The sequence below is a fragment of the Ciona robusta genome, chromosome 4, assembly GCF_009617815.1.
Source record: "Ciona robusta chromosome 4, ASM961781v2".
Lineage (NCBI taxonomy): Eukaryota > Metazoa > Chordata > Ascidiacea > Phlebobranchia > Cionidae > Ciona > Ciona robusta.
Window position 1 is genome coordinate 733366 of NC_143238.1, and position 25713 is coordinate 759078.

A 25713-nucleotide genomic window follows, 5' to 3' on the forward strand; every position below is an offset into this window, starting at 1 on the left:
CAAATATTACACTACTCTGTTTTTGGCACTAGCCACTTTGCATAAATTATCACCCAGTGCAAATGACCAAATTTCGAATATATTTTCAAAATATAATCTTTTGATTAGCAGTATCTTATAGTTGAAAACCCCTTGAGGCATAAATTACTAAATTAAAAGCAAATCTTTCAAAGTTTGGCAATAAAAACATACAAAACTACAATGTGGGGAAAGATTGGACTCTAAATTGTAATATATTTACATTAGTAGTATTGTGCAACTTGTAGTTAACCTACCGAGTTTAATAGGCTGTGCTAGTTTCTTTGCCATGTAAACTTCATATATATAACGTTAAACCGATACTTTTTTAACGTTAAACCGATATTTTTGTTGTTTTTATCTCAAATTAAAGTCATATTGACCCCTGCCTATTTTCTTCATGCTTATATCTCAGTGTTTTTACAAAACTAAAACTAGTTTTATGAGACAAAATCAAACTGTACGAAATATCCAAGGTTGTTTTATGAAGCTATGTAACAAGTTTAATCGTTCGCACACACAAACTAAAAAAATTCATTGGCTTTACTATGATTTAGCGAGCATTAAAAAATAGCACCTTACTATTTCGCATTTTTTTTACCTGTTCAAAGTGTACTGTTTGTATTTTACATATATATATATTAATGTTTAAAAACAGTAATCAGCTTTGACGGGCGTTCTATAAAGTCGCGATAATACTGTCAAATAATTCTGTAACCTTATTTTCCTGGTTATCATTAAATGGGGGTCCGTAAAAAGAAAATTGAAAAAAGTCTCGTCTGACAAAGTGTCCCATCTTCCCCCACCCTACTATGCGTGATCTCGGTCCCAATCTTTATTATAAGCAATAAAAAGAGATAATAAGTTTTTTACCACCTATACAAATAAAATATAAACGTTTTATAGTCGGATGGGGTAAGATAGGATGGGTTTCAATTCACTATCTTGTCCCGCTTGATAGTAAACAAAGAATATTTAGAATGATACAACCGTGGCGTGTAGTTTCTCAAAGAGCGTTGTAAATTCAAAACACGATCAGGAATTATAAGACTGTCGCTGTTCCGCTGTCGTAATATATATGGCCCGATGTCGGGTAATATTCGCCCCGATTGATATAATTTTACCGGGTGCTATTGTGCATGCACGGCGACGCTACTGCGCATGTGCAGTAGGTCTGAGCGAATACAATACCAGGTCTATTAAATACGGAGCGACAGAAAAAATGTTGCGGTGTATAAAACAAAACTAAACATATTTTGCATCGTTTCAACGTACATGTCTACTATCTGTACTGTTGACGTCTGATTACGCCAAACGTCATGCCGTGCCGATAACTATCATTAATGAAATAAACACCCAAATCCCTTCATTGTTAACTACACTTGTCTCTGTTAGTATTGTTCCTTTTTGTAAAGCATTTAGCATTATTGTTACTTTTGATTAACTAAGGCAAATATTCAGTTTGGATTAAACACAACATATTTTCCCAAATAATTTTACCATGGGTATTAAAAGTATGGTATGTAAGCCATCCTGTTTTAAAAAGACAAGTTAAGTAAAATGTGATTAATAAACTGATCTAAAATAAGTTTGTTAGTAGTAGGCTACTTGCTTATTCTTGGTTGCATTTCACGTACATATTTAACTCAGTTCTGCTGGCTTTAAGTCGAAAACTTATTTTTCAACCCACGTGTAAACGTCGTATATCTGGAACGTTTTCAACGGAGGGTCGTAATAAATTCGGATCAGATGGTCATTATATTTGTTTAAACCTATTGTACATCGGCAGTAGCGACTCGCCACATGCGAAATATTGCCCGGTACAAATATATCAGTCCGAACGAATATATCACGACACCGCGCCACGCCAGGATATAATTGGTTACACTAGTCTTTCCTTTTAAAATTCTGCGATATGCGGTGACTGAAGTCTACAGACAAAAAGTTCTGTATGCTTTTTTATAACTTGGTGTTTTGGTATTTAGTAATCTATGTTAAAATACGAACTTTAGTGATGACCGCGATCAAAATATGCATCTGGAAACACTGGCATTTCCTAGGAGATTAAACCAACGCTTTTTTGGAAAACAAACAAACCGAAAGTGGTGTACAAGTGTGTGAAGGCGTTTGTTTGTCCACGACTCTTTCAAAACAAAATGCACTTTGAATCCTAGTTACGTTTTATGTGAAGAAAAATAAATGGGTTCCGCTGCGAGCAAATCTAATGATCTACAAATTAATGTGCCTCAACCATCAGCAGGAGTAACCCAAAGTAAGTGCTGCGAAAATTTGTTAAGAAATATATTTGAAAATCACGTGCAAAAACATAATTTATAACCTTTTATAATGGAAAAAGTTCAACTAAAGCACATGGCGAATATAAAATGAATGTAACTTATTTATCATCATGTAGTGAAACAGTGACAATTGTTTTAATAAAGTGCTTGTTTTATACTTTCTTTGGTTTTGATAAGAGTAGCCCATTCTATCATTCAGACGTGAAGGTAGAATAAGGGTGACCGCATTTTTACCCAATGAGTTGTATATATGTTTTATTTTTTTCAAGGAGAATAAAAATTCCTTCTGCAGAGTATGGCACGTGCACAAGCGATTTTGTTTACAAACTTTTGGTGATGCACGCCATAATTTGTCCCATGCACCCAAATTAATTAAACAAAGAAAAAAATGCAAATTAAATACGTATTAAATTAAATAAGATTTCCTACAGGCTTGAAAATCGACATGCTTTGCACACCGATTTTTGATGATAGCACATGCGCACGTTTAAAATAACCGTCTTGCACAACCGAGATCTCGTCAGGAACTGCCTTACTCTGCACACGAGCAGAGTGTGGCAGTTCCTGATGAAATCTCGCGTGTGCAAGATGGTTATCTTCCGTGTGTGCGGGTGCTATTGTATAATCGACGTGTGCAAAGCAAGTACATTTCAAAGCCTTGTTAGGAAATCCTACTTAATTTAAAACGTATTTTTTTCATTGTTAATTAATTGGGGCCAAATTAAGGCGTGCTTCACCAAAAGTTTGTAAACAAAATCTCCTGTGCACCTGCCATAATACAAGTTATATATATATTATTTACAAATACTCTTTTGTGCATTAATAATCAAATTAAACATTAATCAAATATAAAAGTTAAAATACTTCCGAGTCAGGGCGCCAATTTTTTAAATATCTGATGTATGCTGAGCGTACCTGTGCGTTAAGTATGCGTTTATGACGATTGACTATAACTCATTGTATACATGTGGCTAATATGTATTTATTTAGGTGGGAATTCGCAACATAAATATAGCTATACCTTTCTCACAGTTGCGTGTAAAATAAATGCTATTCGCTCTTTAAACGATAAACAACCTGAATCAGTTCCTGAAGTAGCACTTCTTTGATTCTCACGTTGATTGATTGAGTCAAAATAGCAGTTGACATGTTCATTATTTGGCCTATGGATGCTAGAAAACATATTGTATATTTGCCTATTTAACGTATGCGATTAATTATAGTACTGATACGTTTGCAATAAACATTTTATACACATGTGACTGCAACATAACACTCTCCCGCTTTTGTGATTGGTATGAGACCGCTAGACGACTTAAGCATTGGAAAATAGGTATTCCGCATATTCTGTATGTGTTCTGAGGTACGCGCCATACTTCAGTTTATTACACATATATAAATATGTTTTAGTTTACAATAATGCATATATATATACGTTGCGGTTTTCATAACTTTAGAACCTGAGGCAAACAATGATGAAGAGAATTTTCTTGAAGTTGGCGATAACCCAACAGAGGAAGAAGAACCAGAAACAGGATTTCCTCACAACTTTGAAGTAATTATACTTTTAAATGCATATCACAGTGAACAGACTGCTTGCTTTTTAAAGTAGAGAGTAGTGTTTAAAACTTAATGTTTTTAAGATTGTGGGTGTGTGTGGTTGCATCAACCTAGTTTGGTCAGGTTATACCAAACCCCGTAAAACATAAAATAATCACACACACACCCACAGTTATATATATTGGTAAGTCACAATGGTGTATGATGCCACCACACAGGATATCAGTGTTGTTACTCTGGATGGTAGAATAAATAAGTGACCATAATACTAAAATTAAGATTTGTCTTGCAAGGGATAAACAATGAAGTGGTGTCATTCGGAAAAAAAAACATTTATTATTTTTTATACTATTTCATGCAATTTTAACCACAGTTATATTTGTTTAACTTGCTTTCTTGATGCAGAGAAAATTGGTGCAACTTAAAACTACTGAAACACCTTGGGAGCCTAAAGAAACTCTTCAAATATTTGAATTCTTAGTGAAGGCAAGTTTTTAGAATTGATAATATAATTTTCAAGTAGCTATAATATACCTATCTTTTCTCCAGGCCAATGTTTCTTGATCTGTATTTGAACTAATTAGTTCTCACAACAAAATGTTTTAATTTTTTGCACAAATTTAAGTTTTAAATCACACTAAGTCATAACACTGTTACAAGCTTTGGCTTTGACTAAATAAACCTATTTCATTTTCGTAGTTTAATTTGTTTAGGTTTTGTCTTATTGTTAAAGTTTGTGTTGTTTAATGTTTGTGTAACTTTAGGAATAAACGAAAATATGGAAAATGTTATAAGAAGCATGTTTAATAGATTTAAGTATCAGTTCTCCAGATCAAATTTGAACCAATGTTTGTAACCAACAGCGCTATTTTGTGAGATCAAGAAAGCGACTGCTGGAGGAAATCAACATTATTGGTGACTTGATGATAAAACATTCTTTTCTGGATATTTGTGTTCGTGTGTGGGAATTTTGTCACAATACTGATGATGAAAATTTAAACTTTCGAAAAAATAGGGCTTACCTTCAGGTGCTTAGAATAATAAGAAGAACTATTTTTGTTCTGGTAACACAGTTTAATTAAATGAATGAATCTGAATGTAAATAGCTTTATGTTGCGTAGCAAAACCAAAGTTAGTATAGACCAAGTTAGGAAACGGATTGTAAAACAAAGAGTCTTGTTATCCATTGTCTCGCGTCTATGACGTCATAGTCGCCACCATTACGGAGCCCACGGCATAGCATTTTATCATTGCTGGCTGCTGTTTTTCGTTTAAATATTGCGATTTTGTAAAAACCAAGCACTTCTGCGCGTAAAAATGCCTTTCTACTAATGTTATATCTTATCACAATAATAAACCTCACAAAAATAATCCACTTTTATTGAACACTCAATCGATTAAAGAGTAAAATAACAGAAAATATTAAGTTTACTAACCAAAAACATGAAAGAAAATGATTAAAATATAAAAATACAAACAAAAACGCATAAAATTACCATAAACTGTTGTATCTAGCTGCAGTTTTGCATGTAAATTGCCGTGATTTTACTTTTTGGCTCACAAACTTAACACGTATACCCGGCAACGAAACTTAAGATATCTTTGTAAAATTTGCCTATAACGAAGTGAAAACAATACTGAGTTACTATTTTTGGTCCTCTGCTTGAATTAGTAACCTACCTTTTCTGCGTTCCGGGACTTTATGAAATCGGAAAACGCGAACACCTTATCTGCTAGTACTTAAGCAGTTTGGAGCTGCATGTCCACTCATGTTGGATTATAAATGTAGTAAAGAATGGCTCTGTAGATTCGTAGGTATGATCATATACTATTATGTAACCCAAGCTGATTGCTGCTTGTCTTAATCGCCAACGTAAAGTACCCTGTTAAACCACACTGTACGCCGAAAACCAGTCAAAATATAAATTTACTTCACATTATTTCCTAGATTTAATATTGTATAGCAAGATTTATATTAGAAATTATATTTTAAATGTTAAAACAATCGCTATACGTGTTTTCTAGCTTTGTATCGCTTACAAAAACTAAATGAACACATGCCGACCATGCATTTGTATAGGCGATTCACGCTCTGTGGGCTCCGTAATGGCGGACACGAGCGCCGTTTCCTAACTTGGTCTATACTAACTTTGAGCAAAACGACGGTCAATATGACATAGGTGTTCATAGACCTCGTGCCAGCTTACGAGTTACCATGTGTATTACATCGTAGGTGATTATTTTGGGGGGATTTTTTTATGTATGGCTGATAATTTGGACAACCTATAGTAACCACTGGGTTGGAGCAATAACCTATAGTAACCACTGGGTTGGAGCAAAATTAGGCAGTCTTGCCCAAGGACACATACGCTCATAATGGTAGCAGCGATGAGGATTGAACCAATTACCTCTGTGTTACAAGCAGTTTCGCTAACCACTTTGCCACAGCAACGAACTCTACTTCAGTAGTGTGTACCTCTTTATTTATTTAGGCATTTTTCAGATGAAGGTGGTATTGTGGAACTACAGCGATAAATGTTACAATCTTTGTAAAGAAAGTTACAAACAAAAGACTTATTTAAGATGTTGCATGAAGGAATTCTCTATACCAGACCTTGATGTAAAACAACTAACAAATCCATCCATGCGATTTCGAATTAAGGTTGGTGGTCATGTTACAGCTGAGTGCCGTTCCAGATGAATGAATGAATGTATGAATAACTGGGTTAGAGCAATTGCCGTTAAGTGTCTTGGCCAAGGACACATACGCCCACAATTGTAGCAACTACGAGCCTTGAACCCATTACCTCTGGGCTACAGGCAGACGCGCTTACCACTATACCCGGCACCAGATGTGTAAGTTCTTAAGCAGAAAACCTAATTGACTCAACCCGGTAATCACTAACGGGTTGTTTAAATATCAGTCATCAAGAACAAAAATGTTCACCCACAAAGTTGCATATTTGGCAACAGGGGATCATGTATAAGTGGATAAAACCATCAAAATTAGTGTGCAATAAAATAAGAAACAAGTGTTATATATTTTACTTGTACCAATTTGCAAGAATAAAAAGTAATGATCATCATTAGGTAAATAAACATTAAACAACTAAATAAAAGCTTTTTATCAATTAGAGCACATTCGGTTATTTATTCAACTGTGTTCGGTTGTACAACAAAGTTCGTTTGATTATACGCGAGAAAGAAGGAGTGAATTCTATTTTGAAATATTACCAATCAACATACCTCATAGTCAAAGCCAATGTAATGCTTCTATTAGCATTCTGTGTTGATGAAAAAGAAAATGAAAAAATCATTACAGGTAAGTTCATTTGCTTTCATGCCAAATACTGGCATTGTTGGGCAGTTGTTGCAGAACCATTTTTTAATATTAACAAGGAAATTGGGTTTAAAAGCATTTTTGATGTCTGTTTGCTTAAGCAAGACTTTTTACAATAATCACTGAAATTATTTCTTATTGCAGGAACTGGTGTATTAGATTTTATTATTAAGTTGCTCTCAAGTGCACTTGCTTCATCAAATCATGTCGCAAAGACATATGCATTCTCTGCTACTGAAACTGTCATGGGCCTGGACAAACTTGCAATGAATGATAATAACAAGGTATGTATTTAGTTAATGCTGTATTCTTACTATGCCTTGTATTTCATCGACTTTTTTCTGCAGGTGTCCATTGTCAATGCTGGCGTGTTGCCATTATTGGGCAAAATGTTAGAAGAAAATGGGTTAAAAGAAGAACATAATGTTGCATCTCATTGTTTGTGGACGTTATCCTTTCATAGAGATAATAAAGATAAAATCAGACAGGTTGGTAGTTTAAACTGTATATAAAAATCTTATGATTGCTAAGTTACTGTATACAGGAACCTGGGATACTAAATGCAGTGTATCGCATACAAAGTGATCCTTCTTCTGAGCCAGCTTCCAAACGCTCCAGTGAAGGTATACTGTTTATACTGGATGAGCAAAAGCATGTGAACTTACAAGTTGAGATGAATGAATCACAGCATGTTATGATAAGCTATCAGTGGGATGTTCAACCAATGATGCTGCAGGTGAGTTTTATATGCAAGAATTAACTATAGTAAAATGGTTAGTAGTTTAAGGTGTGTAGCTGATAGTGGTAAACTGACCAAACATAAAGTGTTGCTACTGATTTTATAATATAGGATGTAAAGGTGCCCACCACAGGAGGATAACCATAGTTTAAATATTAGAATACATGAGACACAAATATGCACATTTGCTACAGGTGCGTGACAAGTTAAAAGAAAACAAGTTCAAAGTTTGGATCGATGTGGATCGTGTTGAAGGATCCATCTTATCAGCGATGGCTGATGCTGTTGAGAACGCATCGGTGGTTGTTGTTGCTATGAGTGAAAAGTATAAGAACAGCAATCCATGTCGGACGGGTAAATTATTTTGTAACTGCCACAATATTTTAAAAATGCTAAAAGGTAATTAGGAAGATAACTCCCACAAACTTATTTTTAAGTATTAAATTTTAAATACTTGGTGGCACAGAAACCGTGTTGTAAGTTGCAGTCACAAAATATTTTATAGAAGCGGAATACGCATACAAGTTACAGAAGCCCATTGTACCACTACTTCTTGACGAAAGCTACAAACCTGATGGTTGGCTTGGTGCATTGGTTGGCATGCAAATGTACTTCAATTTCAGTGATGCAAGCTTGTTTGAAGCAAATTGTCCAAAGATGATAAAAACAATTTCTTCGAAAGTATACAAGCAACCAGAAACGAACTTGTCTGTTATTGGTAATATTCCCTAGTCTCTGTTCCTTAACTCATGTTTACAGTTTACACACTATATGATAAACTAAATTGCTTACTATGTCAGTAAATTATGTAGTGTAAAGAAAGGTATCATAGGTATCATATATTCTGCAGCTGTGGATGCAAAACCTCCATCTGCCTTGCGTGATAGTTCAAAATTATCAACCGAAAATACTCCTTTGGAAGATTGGGGAGTAACAGAAGTATCTGAATGGGCAAAAAAAACAAAAATAGGTATATTATGAGCAATTACTTTTTATGTGTAAACTGAACTGATACTAGCATTGAATGTGAATGAATGAATGTAACTTACTTTATCCTCGCGTGGCCGGAAAACGACAGTCGTTATCACGTGGGTTTAACACCTCGTGCCAGCTTACGAGTTACCATGTATGTTACTTTGTGGGTTATTATTTTTTTTGGGATTTTTTTATTTTTTTTATGTATGGTTGATAATTCGGACAACCCATTAGTGACCACTGGGTTGGAGCAATTGTCGTTAAGTGTCTTGCTCAAGGACACATACCCCCACAATGGTAGCAGCGATGAGCCTTGAACCCATTACCTAATGGTTACAGGCAGGCGCGCTAACCACTACGCCACGGCGCCGGACGCGCCATTATATGATAATATATATTTTTAGTTTAAATTCATGTCGGCAACGTTTTTTGTCCGATCCCTTGGCAAAGTGGCAGGCTTATCACTGCTACCATTATGATCTGATGTGTGTCTCCAACCCAATGGTCACTAATAGGTTTTGTAAAGTATGAGCCAAACATTAAAAAAATCCCCCACACAGTAACATGCTTGGTAACTCGTAAGCTGGCATGAGGATGTTTGAAACAGAACAACCGTGTTAAAGCGACTGTCGTTTTCTGGCCCCGCAAGGATAAAGCAAGTTACATTTATTTATATTAGTTTATTTAAAAGTTTTAGGTCCAATCTTAGTTTCTTAAAACTTAAACTAATTAATCTTAAAACCAAATTACGTTCAACCTTAATTTGGCTCGTCTGTTACCACGGGCTGTTTAGAATATTCTTTGTTATTAAGCAATAATGTTTAGAAACTTTTATACATGGGCAAAGGTAAACAAATGTTGTTTATGTAAGAAACTACCAAGTTAGTTCAAATTGTATTCTTCTTAATTTCAGATGGATTGCAGTCTGCAATGTCATATTTTGATGGTGTAGCTCTAATGCAGTTAAGCAAACTCATGCAAAGAAGCCCAGACATTTACTACAGTAGCATTAGAAATGATCTGAAGCTTAGCTTTCTACAAGCTTTACACTTGACTTCTGCACTTGAACAGTTGTAATCGTAGCAGTTTTATAACTTATATAGTTGGATGGTGGAAGGCGGGACACCTTCAGCACATAATATCCTGACTGTGTTTTATGCAATTAACAAAGGCCTATGGGAGTTGTAGGAATACGGATTTATAACTCTTTGAATGCATTTTGTTTACTATTGAATGGATAGAGAAAATAGAATAGATAGGTGTCCCATCTTCCCCCATCCGACTATACTTAATACTGTATTTAGTAGCATTTTTTGTACAATCACTGTATTTTATTTCCTTGTGCACTTAAACCATCGGTATTGAATTGTCACCACACTACCAATTTATCCCGTCACTGTTTTATAAATCTATGATAGTAAAGCATCAGGTAATATACAAAATAAAGATCTTTAATAGTTAAATGCAATAAGTAAATGTACGTTGGTATGTAGCTCTGTGATACAAATTTACTATCTGTACCATGTTTATAAGCATACATTTAAAATGGTTTACAAGGAGATATATATACAGTGCAAAGAAATAAGCACAGTGCGTATAACCGTATATGAAGAATATACGAACTCTTCTGCTAGAGTGTAAAAGTGAATTTTTAGTATCAAAGGCATTTGTATTGGTACCGGTGAATTTTGGTAGCTAGTCCTGTAGCGCACTAGCAGTTGGCTATAATGCATTAATAACAAAATGAAAGCAACCGGTGGGTATGGAGGATAGAACGCAAATCGCAATGCTGTAAGGCCGACCAAATTATATCAAAACTATACTCTTTAAATGACATTTTTGGGTCTGCGTGTGCAATTAAGACTATGTAAAGCCGAGGCAGGGTCGGAAATAGCCGTGTAAATGATTGAACACCCGCGGAATCATTCCAAAAAAAATTTTAACGCAAAGTCAAATATTATGCCAAACTGTAGTATACACAACCGATTTAAAGAATCTTTTTAGGAAAATTTAAGTTTTTTTCCTTCATCCAATAGTTTAAAAATCTAGGGAGATCGGAAGAGACAAAAGGGATTCAGGGTTTGGGTTTTAAACTCTTTAGGAGGATATAAGCAGTGTTTAGTATACTCTGATATAAGAAATGGTCAATGTTCTGCTTCAGTGATTTCCACCCGACTTAGAAATGAGATTGACCAATCAACGCTGACGCGCGTTTTGCCACGCATTTTAACTTCTCGAATTTTAAAATGTGACTAAACTCATTTTAACTCCGTAGTCTTTTGTTTCTGAAGTACCAGTAGTTGCTGTGAGCTCAGTTAAAATTTGGCCATTGTGTTATTAAATAAATAAGGACACAGTAACTGTAGTTCATGCTCGTCAGTTGTATTTATCCTGTTAAAATATTTAATTCCACCCGCATTTGCCATTTACAGACGTTTCTGTGTTTGTTTATTTTTTGTTAGTCCATTTTCGTACTAAGAAAAGCAATCATGTCCGCTCTGCAAACCCAACAACGCCAGCAGTACTATAAAAATGCCAAAAACAGCAGTGAGGTTTGTCCTATAGTTATAGCCTATACTTGGTTAACGTTTATATATTTGTTAAAATGTTTAATTCGCAAAAAGTTAAATGCTTTGTACAATAATCTGTGATTTTGTATTGTAGAACTTGAGAAAGAAGCGTCAAGATGGAAACGTCCAGCTTCGAAAGTGCAAGCGGGATGAACAGATGCTGAAACGTAGAAACATGAACCTGGAGGATCTCAACACGAGTCCATTGAAGGAAATGAATAGACAAGTACGTATATAAATTGTTGGAACCAAGAACAGACACTTTTGATTGCCATAAATCCAGATTGACATATTTTTTCTTGTAATCCTTATAGTTTCTATGGTTTTATGACATATTTGCACATAAGGCATTAAAATAATAAAAATTGCCTAACTAACCCTTAACAATTTTGGTTAAATCTAGTTCATCCAAATAGCCGCTCTTTTCTTTTACAGGATGTCAGCGGTGTTGTGATGAAATTTGAAGACATTGTGGATGGTATTACGAAAAGCTCTGATGAGATGCAGCAGTTTATTTGCACACAGAATGCTCGAAAGATTCTCTCACGTGAACGTCACCCACCCATTAGCAAGATGGTTGAAGCCAACATTGTGACAAAGCTCGTTGAGTTTCTTGCTTTGGAACATAAGTATGATTGCTATAGTGTTTAGTTTAAATATCTGCTTTGTTAAATTAAACATAATATATTCATATAAATAACAGTGCTTCAACCTTTTTGTGGCACAGCCATAAATTATATTTAGAACTTGAGTCACATGATGCTAATTTCTAAACTAAATTTTAAATAAACTTAAGAATAATATAAACCTGTATAAGTTTTATAATTACAGTTGATAGGATTAGGCACAGCACTGGTACCTAAATTATGAACTAGTTTTTAACATTATTATATTTTTAGTCCCTCTATGCAATTTGAGGCAGCATGGGCTCTCACTAATATTGCATCAGGAAACAGTGAACAAACATCAGCTGTTGTTCAATCTGGTGCAGTTCCAAGTCTTATTGCTCTGCTAAGCAATCAACATAAGAATGTTGTGGAACAGGTATGCAATCTAAACTTATTTGAAAATTATGATTTTAAAATTATTTTTGGTTCAGGCAATGTGGGCACTTGGTAATATAGCTGGTGATGGAGCTTCAATGAGAGACTTCGTCCTTGAAAAAGGAATCATTCGACCACTGATTCAACTCATTACAGATGACGCACCTGTGAGATCACTTTTTAAACAATGCGTTGTAAAATATTCACCTCTTTTTTCTCAGGGATCCTTTCTGCAAAACTTAACATGGACGGTGTCTAACTTGTGCAGGAATAAAAACCCTCACACAGCCTTGCCTTTTATCGTTCAACTTTTACCAACTATCGTGAAGTTAGTTCGTGTGGATGATATGCAGGTAATATGGTTAAACAAGTAATTTAGTTAACTAAATGGAATTTATTAGGCAGCAATCAAATTACTGGTATTGCGTATTCATATTGTATTATGGCTTGTTCTATACTGCATATTTGCCCATGTATTTCTGTGTAATGATATATAACAACCAGGTTAAAACTGATGTGTGCTGGGCACTAAGCTACATCACGGATGGTCCAAACGATCGAATTGAGTTGGTATTAAAGACTGGTGTGGTGGAAGAACTTGTTAGATTGCTCAAGCATACTACTGATGGTATGCTGCTTACACCTGTGCTACGTGTCATTGGTAACATTGTAACTGGGACAGACCAACAGACTCAGGTAAGAACACCTAGGTCCTAGGAGTATCAAGCAAGGAGAATGTATAAGCGGATACTGCCAGAGTGCCAGGCGTAATATAAATCTTAATCGAGAACAGCTATTATTGCAAACCTTTTGTGCCTGCATTTTAACAAAATTTAAAGATGCTTACTTTATATTGCATCCCAGATAGTAAGCAAATCTACTTTACCTAATGTAGTCATCAAGTCATGCCTTTTTCTAAAGTAATATTGCTTTAAAACTGGTGATGACTGAGGTAAACAATAAATACTAACAGCGACGACGTATTTAAAATATAAAACATGCCACTTTCTTAATTAGGTTATGTAAATTCTTTTGTTTAATTACAGAGAGTTCTTGATCTTGGAACACTTGAAGCTTTCCCCAAACTATTGTCACATGACAAACCAACAATCCAAAAGGAAGCAGCATGGACACTGAGCAATATAACTGCTGGCACCCAGGCTCAAATACAAGCCATTATTGATGCTCATCTTATACCTATACTCATTGCACTTTTAATGAAGGTGACTTTCTCGTTTTCTGTTTAGTGTTAAAACTTCTCACTTCCCATTCAGTGTTAAATATGGATTTTTCATACAGGGTGACTACAAGACGCAGAAAGAAGCATGTTGGGCAATCACCAATTACACATCTGGTGCTTCCATTGAACAGCTTGTATATCTTGCTAATAATGATGTTATACCTGCTTTGTGCTGCTTGCTTGAAGTTAAAGAACCAAAGATTCTTCAAGTAAACTTTGCTTCAATTCCTCCAAAATTTCAATTATAAAGGAGAAATCACAGTTCTATGCTGCTGCATTTGAAATGAGCACTAGAATTAATAATTCCACTTGAAAGTTTATTTTTAGAGTAATATGTTTTGCTTTTATGCATACTGATTATTATTATTTATCAAACAGATTCACTTTATTTTCTAGGTTTGTTTGGATGGCATTACAAACATGTTGGTAACTGCTGAGAAAGTTGGTGAAATTGAAGCCATGTGTTGTGCACTAGAATCATGTGGTGGTGTAGATCATATTGAACAGCTACAGCAGCATGCAAATGAAACAGTATACAGCATGGCTCTTAATATTATTGATAGATTCTTCAATTGCGAAGTAGGTTGTTTGAAATATACTTCAATAACATTTTATAATTTGAAAATTTTTATTCAAATAAAACTTTATAATTTGAATATTTTTTGGTTGCCTTTTTTATAATATAATTTAGTTCATGCTTTTTGTTTGTATTTTTACCATTTATTTCCATTTCAAATATCGTGTGAAAAGATGTTAGCATTAAAAAATTCTAAAGTGTCAAACTTTTGAAAAAACAAAACTAACAAATTTTAATTCTGGTTTACGACTTGATTATACACTTTTTTAGTCTTTTTTTACAAAAATAGTCTCTCTTTTACTTATGTTTTTCGGTTCACCGGATACAATCTCACTATAAAATTGTATTTTACTTTTCTCTTTAGGATGACGAGTCAGAGAACATTGCTCCAAAAACTGAAGGCAGTGATTATTTCCAATTCAATGTGGAAGACAAGAATTCAAGCCAGGGTGGATTCAACTTCTAAACCTTTCTATGATTGCCACTTAAATCTATGTTGCGTTCTTTGCTGCCAATACTGCCCTTTATTTTCTGATTGGATTTACCTTTCGATTAACGTAAAAAAGTGCAACCTTTAAGTTTCTATTATTTGGCTTTCGTTGATTACAATAAATGCATAGTTATGAAGTATTTTGAATTGCGGGTGAAATATTTATTTTGTATATGAGTATATCAGTGTTGTCTGCTGTTTAGAATTTGTTTGGGAGTTTTGTATCCACAGTAATATATGGTAGGATGAGGGAAGATGGGACACCTTTTATTTTCTTGTCCCATTTGGTTGTAAACAAAGAACATTCATAAATTATAAAACCGTATCCTCACGACTACCGTAGTCCGTTGTTAATTGTTTAAACACGACCAAGATAATTGGACATTATGTGCCAAAGTTGTCCCGTATTACCCCACCCTACTACATAGTAAACGTTTTTTAACACGTTTTACGTACTACTGCAGGGTATGCCGCTATAATAAAGGGGAATTTAGCCAGTGACTGTTAAGTTACCAATGGAAAGTATACAGAATCTGTAACATTTCTTTAGTGGTATTTGTTTACATACAGCATTGGGAAGTTTAATTAGCTGTTAAGTATTTTGAAATATAGCGTTTACTTCGCTTTTTGCTGAAAAGGGTTGAGATTGAAAAACATTCATGATACTTCATTGTGATAAGAATGGTGTAACATCATCTGGTATCCAGTGTTATGTCTAGATTCTAGAACGATTTGTAAATTTAATGACGTCGATCTGTAATACTATTCCAAGCTGTAGTACAAAGTCAATGTTTAAGTTCAGGAGCTCACTTTTTATTGTAGAAGAATACCAGCAAAACTTGTAACGCTATCACTAGTTTCTTTTTTCTTTTACTTTTTAAATGTTACAAGAGGTATAATGGTCACATTACGCAGTTGCCCCAGGCGACGAGTAAGAGTTAGAATTTCGTTGCTGGTGAAGTTTCATTGAAAATGTCGCGTCTCAAGCTTGGGTTGTCTGTTTCGTCGCTTGTGCTTGGTGAGTCTTTTATTTCAGCCATTTTTAAGAAGTTGCAATTGAAGTTACTGTGTACTAATGTGATGATTGTATATATGCATTAACACGTATAGACACGAATTGTATTGTCTTGTCAGTATCGTTTGATACTTTTCGCATATGATATCTACTGGCTTATTTTAGCTTCAACAAGTTTATTTTTAATTTTCAGTCATTGTCTCCACCTCGATCCTCTTCGCTGCATTCTTTACGTCAAAGTGGTTGACCAATACTCCAGTCAACAACGCGACTATATATTTGAACTATGGCCTATGGGACAATGGATTACAAAACTTAAATTGTGACGTAACGCCGTTCTCGATTTGCAGTAAGTCTTATATATGCAAACTTATTTTTTTGTTCTGGCGTGGCGACAGCGACAGTCATCATAACACGGATGCTTATCTAATATACACCTCGTCTCGCTTGTGAACTTAATAGCTAACTTTGCATGTTTTATTTTTACATTTTTTCCAATGACTAAAAATTTTGACAGCCCATTAGTGAGCACTGGTTTAGACCAATAACCTGTCTTGACCAAGCGCACGTACATCCACGATGGCAGCAGGATCGTACTATGTCAACTTGGCAGTGACATATTAATGCTTATATTTTACTTATTCAACTCTATGTGTGTGTTACTTCCAGTGTATACTCGTGCCGGAGTATTTGCATCAATGGTCTTAGTTGTTCCAGCATTCTTAATGTCCATGATCTCCACTGCTATTGTTGCAAGTGGTGGGAATATAGGAACCAGTGCGACACTTGCGCGATCTGCAGCTGTCATATCAACAATTGCTGGTGAGTTAAGTCTTTCTCAGCTGAAAACGTGCGCATGAATTTAAGTAGAATATTTTTACGTTTTACACATTTTTTTGACATTTCTACATTTTTGACAATACATTTTTATTTCAGCTATTTGTTTGTTCATTGGCGTGTTGTTGTACACGATACAACACACAACTTGCATTACTCTCTGCCCTCCAACATACAACTACTACAGTGAGAAAACGAAGGACCTTCATTTTAATTTTTCCTTCTACTTCGCATGGGTTGCTCTGCCGTTGTTGATTGTATCACTCACTTTTCAATTCATCTTTGCATCGTTAATTGCCAAAGAAACAAAAGAGGTTGGTTTATCTTTGTCAGCATCGCTTGTTTAAGCGATGCTTTGCTCGTATAGGTGGCATTTTAAACAGGCTCGCTTGAACTATTATTGTTTGTTTTTTAAATGTGGATTGTCCAAAACATAAAGCTAATAATATAGTTTTTTTGTTTACCGTTTTACAATTTAGTTCTAGTTCGTCGATTAAGTTCAAAACCGATAATTTCATATACGTCGAACCAATATGACCCTATAACCCTTGTGACACCAAATCACAAACTGTATTTTGTTGAATTTAAATCGTCAACCTAGGTTTTTATCATATAATGGAAATGTTTAGAGCCAATAATAATTGGGAGAAAACAGTTTAAATTTATTTTTTTACCAGGGCATGTCCGCTACGGAAGATATACACATGCATCCTATTGGAGAGAGATACGATATCAGTAAGAAGAAAAGTAACGGCGTGTAAAACCAATGTAAACCATGAAGTTTCTGCTTGTTGTTTACGGATTTTTCATTTAAACGTCATTACATGTCATGCTATTGGATTAGTTTGCTATTATATGATTCACAACATAAATCAAAGTAATAGTTCCTGTTGATTTAGTTTAATATTGTGTACTCATTTTAATGACGTCAATTAAAGAGAACAAGTGGCGATAGCGTGAAGATGGCACTCCATCGAGACTCAAGATTCTAAATCTCGACATTACAGTCCAAGAATTAATTGAGTAATATCGGTTTTGAAATTACCAACAGCGTGAGTTATACCATTCCAACGAATTCCCACGTAATTAGGCGGACTTGCTGCTCTTCAAGCGAGGTTGTTCATTCATTTATACAGAAAATGACAAAATACTGACATGCTTGTGTCTTTGCACTAATCAAAAAAGATATAACAAACAAATGTTTTATTGATTCAAATGTGACTTAGGAACAGTGTCTGTACAAGATTAAATAATATAAAACTTACAAAACCCTTACAAAGAAACAGTGTATCAAGTACATGTAATAGGTCGTAAAATGTAAGTGCAAAGTGTTGCAATCCTTTAGTTTAAATAGCTTTCGCCATGCCTGTTAATAAGACGGATATAATGCTATTTACATCAGTCAGCTATCAATACGAATATTGGGCGGTGTTTTGTAATCATCTTAACTTTCCGTGAACGCGACGAAAAAAACTGACTTGTTTGGCGGGGTGGTTTGGTAGTGTAGTGTAACTTCCATTAACATTTCTGTCAACACTTAACTCAGAGTTGCTTGATTTCTCAACGTAAGATTGACTTGCCACTTGTGACGTTTTGTGTGGAGCGAATTCTACTTTACGGTACTCACTAATGAAAGGCGAAGGTTTATCATTGATTTGCTGGTTGTGCGTTGTAGGACCCGTGTATGGGAAATGATGAATTTGTCTGCCTGTTGGCTGATGATGTAAGTGGACCGATGGTGTTCGCATTATGTTATTGACTGGTGAAGTTTTCTTCTTTAGAGGATCTTCTATACCATGAAAGTTGATGGTTTGGTTGCCAAGCAATGGTTCGTTTCTCGCGTGTGATTTGGAACGACTTTTACTTGATTTGCTACTTCTGTCTTCGCTGGATGTGCTGCGTGTGGTACCTTCAACACTTGCGCTACTGGAAGACAGACTGTCAGGACTACTACGTGATTCGTTTACTGCTTTAGGTTGTTTGTTGATCGCCCTTCGGTAACTTCCTGTCCTTTGTGTGCTGGTTGACGTTGGTGTCGATGGGGGCGTGTCTGGACAAGAACAAAAACAAACAAATTCTTCAAGCTATCGTCATAACTATATACTATTTTACTACTGTTATGATAATGACACGATTCAAATGTTTGTACGTGTTACTCATAAGTATCGGTCAAAAAAGGGTTATAGAATAATTACAATTTTACCTGTTGGGGTATGCGATAAAGAACTCTTCGGAGACGAAAACACTGGTGACGATTTTTTGTCTGGTGTTTTGGGTAAATTCATTTTCGAGATGTTATTTTTCTTCTCTGCCTTTGCATGGCTCACCATAAATTTCAGAGTGCCAGTCGGTACGGTTTTTTTGGTTTGATTATTCGCAGTTTCTCCAATATGGACAGATGTATTTCTGGTGGGATTGGGTTTAATTGGAGAATGGTTCATTTGCACGATTTGTTGCTCATTTTGCATTTTGCTCCCGTTATTCTGTTCAGGTTGTGACTCAAGCACCCATTTCGCAGTGGAGTTCGACATTCCGCCGTGTTTCCCTGATCCCTTGGTATCAGATCTGTTTGGATTAAACTTGGGTGCGTTTGATTTCTTCTGATGCAAATGTTTTGGAGCTGGTGCGCGCGGTCGACCTCCGCCATTACGTGCTTGCTCGACAAGGAACCACCGACTAGCTGCTGCTAATCTTTCCCTGAAATATATAAACGTATAATTATAACAGTCGCTCAGGTACCAGTTTTGGGCCAAAAATAAAACGACAAGATAAAGGCGATATAGCTTTAATAGAAAAAAAACCTTGCTATCTATATCTGTCACAACTGCTATGACGTTCATTGTTCATATACCTGCGGCTGACCGAGAATTAATGCTGTGATTGGGACCGAGAATTGATGAGAATTTATACTACTAATATGGGGTCTATTAATTGACAGCCGAGTGTATGAAATATGACACCCGTGTTATATAATATCACTGCAACATACATGGAGATTCATTTACCTCATAACTTCTACTGTCTCCATGGTCGAGTCCTCAGTGCAGTGAGATATAGTTGGTGAAGGTAGATACCTCACATCTCGAACTCTTTTTAACATTTCGTCCATCGACAACTTTTGCCACGCTTTGTTCTTTGGAACTTCGTCTACGTGAAACAATTTATTTGAATACACAACAAGTCTAAAGTGAAAGACTAGTTGATTCATGAATTCAATTATTTTAAAACCTGTGGATAATTTAAAATGATTTTGTGGCAGGATTAAGATGTTCGTGACGAACATAATGTGTATAAAGGTATTCTAAAAGGAGGGAACAAGATGATCTATAACCCTGTATACGGTCCTATAAACCCCAGTCCTAAGTATACGATTATAAACTATAATACAATTTTAAGGAAGCAGTACATAATATTACATACTTTCAGTTAACATCTCAACTTCCCGGTTAGCTTGTTCGCTGTCCGAACCTGAACTTGTTTCCTTGTGTAAGCCATTTAATTTCGGTGCTGCGTGGGCCTGATGATTATTGGACAAAGAATCCTTGCCCAAACTTGTACCAGGTCCATTTAAAGCGGCATTTATCCTTCGCTGGTATTCTGCTGTGTTTGCAGACCCGTTAGGCTCATTTGACGTCACTGCTTCCTTTGATTGATTGTGGTTTTTCTTGTTCCACATTTTCGGTGGCGGTGGCTGTTCTTGGAGGAATCTTTTTTGTGGTTTATCGATTTGTGGGAGTTGTTTTTCAAAAGCAGAACTCGTTTCAATTCCACTAGTGTCTCGTGTATCTGGGAAATAAAAATGTTTAGTAGACGGCAGATACCAGATTGAACTCATGCTGCTCCAATTAGGTGCGCATGTGTCCTTTTGGCAAAAAAGTTGGACGATTGGGTAACTCGCAAGTGTGCACAAGATTTATGAAATAAGTCACCCGTATAATACCGACTACTGTTGACCCACCACGCGGGAACAAATAAGTAGCATTTGTTACGATACAGTTACATTAATATTATACGACGTGCGTCATATAGGACATCTATAATAAAAGAATCAATATAAAACAAATTCATAAATGTACCGTGGACGATTTGCTGATGCGACGGATTTTGCGATGATGACTGTTGATCGATACCGTTCGGAATAATTTGTTTTTCAAACAAATTTTCTTTTGTTCGATAATTTGGAGACTTAATGACTTCCATTTCACCAAGTAGTTTTTGATTTTCAGTTTTTAATCTGAAACATTCAAAAAATAAGTTAGCCAAAGTCAATTAAGAGTATCTTGTCTGTACAGTCACTGGTGCTATGACTGTAAGTTTACCAATATACATGTAAGGTTTACACAAGGGATTCTTATTGAACACCCATGTCACTAAACACCGATGCGTTGGTAAGTTACCCACTGGTAACTCAATGGTAATGGAAGGAGTAATGGTTGAATATGTGTTTGTTTAAATACTTCACAATAGAAAGCGCAAATGTCAAATCGAGAAATACTTTTAAATATAGCAATCTCACTGGTTTACGTGGACATGAGTAAGATCTCACTTACGTTTCAACGTCATTCCTCAATGCAACCACCTGTTGTGCAAGTGACACACATGTCTCCACTACTACTAAGTAACCAACACAACAATCATGACCTTTCTTCTGAGCGGCTTGGCATGGGGTGTCACCATCAGAGTTCATCAAGGTGACAGATGCACCTCTAGCCACTAGCGTCTGTAAACATAGAATTAAGTGTCAAGTTCAAAGCAATGTATAGCGAATTCTCTTATAGTACTGTGAGGTAAGATGGGATACTGTTAGCACTTAAACTCCATATATCCTGTTCGTATTTAAATCAATTACCTACGCTATTTTAGAGTCGCGGGCCACGATTGTGTATTTCTGCAAATATTCTTTTTTTATTACCAATCGGGACAAGAAAAGATAATAAAAACACGAACTATATTATCCCACCCTATGCTCCTTTTTCCAGTTATAAGAAACTTGACATTATACCTGTATACATTCCATATGTCCGTATTGTGCAGCGAAATGAACAGCAGTGTTACTCGCATGGTCAGCCGTATCAACGGTATAACCTTCCGCCTTCATTTCCTCGCACAACCAATCTAGTATTTCACTTCTGTTAAACTTTGCTGCAATATGGGCTAACGGTGGTCGAGTTGTCGAGCCGTCGAAGGATGAAGTTTTATTGGAGACAGACAGTTCTTCTCTAGCTGCTGTACATTTCACCAACCACTGTACACATGGTGTATGTCCATTCTGTAAAATATCTTATTAACTTACTTGTAAAATGTGTAAAGAAATCATGACGTTTTAGCATTTTGTTAAGCACTGCAACTTCTATCTCAACACAATCGATATTAAAAATCAAACACGATCCTGAAGTGCAAAACCCTTACAAGTAGCAAGATAATTAAGTTTAAGCTATCGTTATTAGTACTATAAGTGAGAAACATAATTGGATCGAAGAATTAATGTCATGGGATTTTCACAACGTCAATAACCTAATGATGTTAAGTGCGTCCAATATCGTCAACTTATGACTTACAACTCTTTTAAGTCTACTCAAGCGTGTTGTGTACAATAGAATATCGCTGAGTAAAGCTGTTATTCTTTCCCATAGTTTCGCCACAGTAAGTATACAATTGAGAAACTAAATCCCGACAATAAAAGATAGAAAAAAAATAACCAGCGTGAATGGACGTTAATAAATATTTCATCACTTTCCGTTGAACTATCAAGCCTCAAAACCCACTAGTAAAATCAACATATTATTAAACCGAAGAAATAAAGTCCATAATTTATCGTACCAAACTTATGGTTTACAACTTTACGTTCAAGACAGTATATTGCAAACTTTATAAAAGTAAATACAACATGGTTAGTGTAGGACGAAACGAAACATAAGAATTCGCTTACAGCATTGGAGATATAGCATGTATACAAAACAATGAAAAAAAAGATTAAATTTAGGTTATTTTTTACTTTCTATGATAGTGAAACAGTCATATGTTTAATGAAATGCGCGTACCGTACATTTTAATACAATGCAAACAAATCATTGGTTACTTGTTACCAAGGATGCTGTTGCCACAACAGTGACGTCACCACAATGCGATTTACACAACTACGTAGTAACAGCTCGTTATAACTTTAACAACTATTTAATTTTTTATCTACATGAAACTATGGTGTTAGCAATTCGTGTAAACGTTATACACACTGCTGTTACACATGTTGTAATTCAAAATACAACAAGTTTTTTAACCCTTTATTTCGATTAAAGTTATTTGCGGCAGAAGTGCCAACATGGGACCATGATCGCACTTAAAAACTATGTGACCAGAAAAGGAATGTTTGTTAAAATATAAGTTTGGAAGAGCAAAGAGTTTACACAAGCAATACAGGAGAGCACTAGAGAAAGCAGTTTGCGTAACGTTGAATAGTTTAATGCTTACCATCACTGCCATAGCTGTAGGAGTCATAAGGTCATCGTTTGGAAGTGTGATCATGTGTGGGGATGCGGTCGATACTAACCGACGAACACATTTTAAGTGACCATTTTCAGCTGCTACGTGTAACGCTGTGTTTCCGTTCTCGTCTAAAGTGTCGTTCAGCTCACTTGCAGAGAAGGAATCCTGTTAAAAAGCAAAATAACAAATTTTTAATCATTCGGGAATTATTATATAAAACGGTTAACAAAAACTGGGGATACTATTTCACTTACAAGGGCAAACACTTCACCGCTCTTTGCTGCTTCAAACATTGATGAAATGGTTGACTTTTCGTTAGTGATTACTGGCGGTTCTGTTGGCCACCCTTGTCGGTCGGCCTTTGGACTGAGACATTTGGCGTATATGATTTTCTGGGCACCAATGCCTAAATAAAACAAACATTAAATACAATACTGTGGGGTAAGATGGGATACCGTTAACACCTACACCCATGTTTCCTGGCTCTGTTTTAAGAACGCTCTTTAGTTGTTTAGTGGTGTATAATTCTGTAAATATTCTTTGTTTATTACCAAATTGGACGAGAAAAGAGAATGAATGAAAACAACTCCAATCTTACCCCACCCTACTATACATAAACAAGACGGTTCCTTAGTTATATTGAATTATGTTTTGTCAAACATTGTAATAAATTCTAATATTTATTTACTTGGGGGTTCCGGCTTTGGTTGAGGAATATAATAACTTTCTTGTGGCTGCTGCTGGTTCCGCGGCGAAGTATTCAAGTTTATAACGTTTGGTGAGATCAAAGAATTACTTGAAGGTTGACATTGGTTCACACTATCTACTGGTTTAAAAAAATTGGATGGTTTTCCAGGTAAACCAATTACTGGACTTGGACATTCGCTTCCACTACCGCGTGTCGTGTTGTCGGAATCCGATGCATTTGTTGATGTGCTACTTGTTGGAAAAGCTCGAATTGATCTGTCAACACTTTCGTCCTCGGAATCTAGTACAGAAGATTCTTCCATAATAGTTTCAAGGTCACTGTCTGGGTAATAATAATGGTCGACCACTCCTGGTTGCACTCTGTGTTGCATATCAGGTTGATCGGGACCATTCGGCATGTTTTGTACGAAAACTCCATTCTGGTTGTAGGTAAGAGTGGCCTGGTTGGTTATTTGTAAACTACCAAGACTTTTCATTGGGTTGTACCAAGATTCCTGTTGCTCGTATTGCTGGAAATGCCTTGCATCAAGCTCAGAATTAGACATATTTTTCATACCAACATAACACTGCTTATCGATATGCAATACTTACGTAAAACAAATCTTCTATCTATTTATATCGACCTAGGAATAAAACACACTTGTAGCGTAAGTATTACCAGAATTTATCTGAAAACTCAGTAGTTCAGCCTTGCTGCCTCAAGACTAGTTCAAATATTGAAGGAGCCAGCAAACATACTTTCCCTATCGTGTTCCAACATACAGTGCGCTTGTAAACACAAAAGGGAATCGGATAGTTAAAGGCCTTTCTTCCTTTTCAGCTACGCTTACGTTTAAACAAAATTCAATCACATTACTGCTTACACTTTAAAATAATTAAAATAGTCACACTGCTACTCATCATTTCACTACAAATCTGACGTATCAAATGTAATCTAGTAAATCTATTACCAGTAGAAAGCTCACGCTTGGGTATGACGGGTTTTAATCAGTAACAGACACACACAGTGCGGTAATGTGTAGCCAACTCACTAGCAATCAAGCTATTCATGCTTGACGTTATTCTACGACCTACGGATTACCACACAATTTAAAATCAACATTGCATACGTAGATATTAACAAAAAAAAACATTTTAGTATTTCCATATTAGTAGTTATTAGTAGTTTGAGCCGTTAATAAAATATACTGCCTTAGTAACATTTAGTATAAAATGCCACTATTGGTCATACTCTGCCAAAAACCCAAGTCACAACGTGGTATTCCGCAACTCAACACAAGAACCTGCTTGAAACTTGGCTCTTCAGTTGAATGAACTTCCCTCGTCAACTTGATTACGACATAACGAACTTCGGCTTTCACTCACTGGATCAAGTAAAAAATGTACAGACCTGGACTACATTCACCTTCGCGCAATTTGATTCTCTTTCACATCTTGTCCACCTCCAAAAGGGAATATTTACCGCACAGCACAGACGTAACTGTGGTATTATGTTTATTCAACAGTGCGGACTAACAGCTCAATGAGTGGCGCGCGATGGCTCAACGAACAATGCCAGCCACTCTCTTTAGCGAATCGCCGAGAGCCGCTTCAGTGCTTGAAACTATTTTATTTTGGGTTATTCGTTGCCCGGTAGGGAGGGAAACGTATGAATCAATTTTGAAGTTCCCCACTCGAAAGTTGACCATCTGTATGACATTAATAAAGTAAAACGAAAGAGCTTGTTCGACTAAAAACTTTAGCATTGTTTCTTGTTAATGAATAGTGCAAAACAACCAATCAATCTAATAAAACTACAACGTTTGGTGTGGTAACTATGTC

General features: G+C 35.8%; 4 protein-coding genes across 4 annotated transcripts; 3 read left to right on the forward strand and 1 right to left on the reverse strand.

The window, feature by feature from the left end:
• The first annotated feature begins 1920 nt into the window (after nucleotides 1–1920).
• On the forward strand, nucleotides 1921–10798 carry LOC149736301 (uncharacterized). Its single transcript, XM_089877377.1, has 13 exons — nucleotides 1921–2290; nucleotides 3773–3870; nucleotides 4281–4361; nucleotides 4739–4903; nucleotides 6379–6537; nucleotides 7011–7197; nucleotides 7360–7499; nucleotides 7563–7703; nucleotides 7760–7951; nucleotides 8149–8308; nucleotides 8460–8672; nucleotides 8805–8924; nucleotides 9843–10798. Exons 1-13 carry the CDS (start codon nucleotides 2218–2220, stop codon nucleotides 10004–10006), a joined length of 1893 nt encoding a protein of 630 aa, XP_089733503.1. The 5' UTR covers nucleotides 1921–2217; the 3' UTR covers nucleotides 10007–10798.
• A 527-nt stretch (nucleotides 10799–11325) lies between these two features.
• On the forward strand, nucleotides 11326–14996 carry LOC149736302 (importin subunit alpha-1-like). Its single transcript, XM_089877378.1, has 11 exons — nucleotides 11326–11481; nucleotides 11594–11725; nucleotides 11935–12128; nucleotides 12399–12543; nucleotides 12599–12709; nucleotides 12764–12895; nucleotides 13047–13238; nucleotides 13589–13765; nucleotides 13842–13991; nucleotides 14179–14361; nucleotides 14724–14996. The coding sequence occupies exons 1-11, from the start codon at nucleotides 11419–11421 to the stop codon at nucleotides 14823–14825; spliced, it is 1581 nt and encodes a 526-aa protein (XP_089733504.1). The 5' UTR covers nucleotides 11326–11418; the 3' UTR covers nucleotides 14826–14996.
• Nucleotides 14997–15710: 714 nt separating this feature from the next.
• LOC149736303 (uncharacterized) lies at nucleotides 15711–17662 on the forward strand. Its single transcript, XM_089877386.1, has 5 exons — nucleotides 15711–15867; nucleotides 16058–16213; nucleotides 16534–16686; nucleotides 16801–17015; nucleotides 17379–17662. Exons 1-5 carry the CDS (start codon nucleotides 15822–15824, stop codon nucleotides 17460–17462), a joined length of 654 nt encoding a protein of 217 aa, XP_089733512.1. The 5' UTR covers nucleotides 15711–15821; the 3' UTR covers nucleotides 17463–17662.
• A 225-nt stretch (nucleotides 17663–17887) lies between these two features.
• Nucleotides 17888–25559, reverse strand: LOC149736304 (uncharacterized). The gene is made up of 10 exons (XM_089877373.1): nucleotides 23873–25559; nucleotides 23439–23590; nucleotides 23170–23349; nucleotides 21704–21970; nucleotides 21252–21421; nucleotides 20778–20935; nucleotides 20122–20487; nucleotides 19707–19848; nucleotides 18905–19398; nucleotides 17888–18751 (listed from the first exon to the last, which is right to left on the reverse strand). Exons 1-10 carry the CDS (start codon nucleotides 24444–24446, stop codon nucleotides 18141–18143), a joined length of 3114 nt encoding a protein of 1037 aa, XP_089733499.1. The 5' UTR covers nucleotides 24447–25559; the 3' UTR covers nucleotides 17888–18140.
• Between the last annotated feature and the right edge of the window lie 154 nt (nucleotides 25560–25713).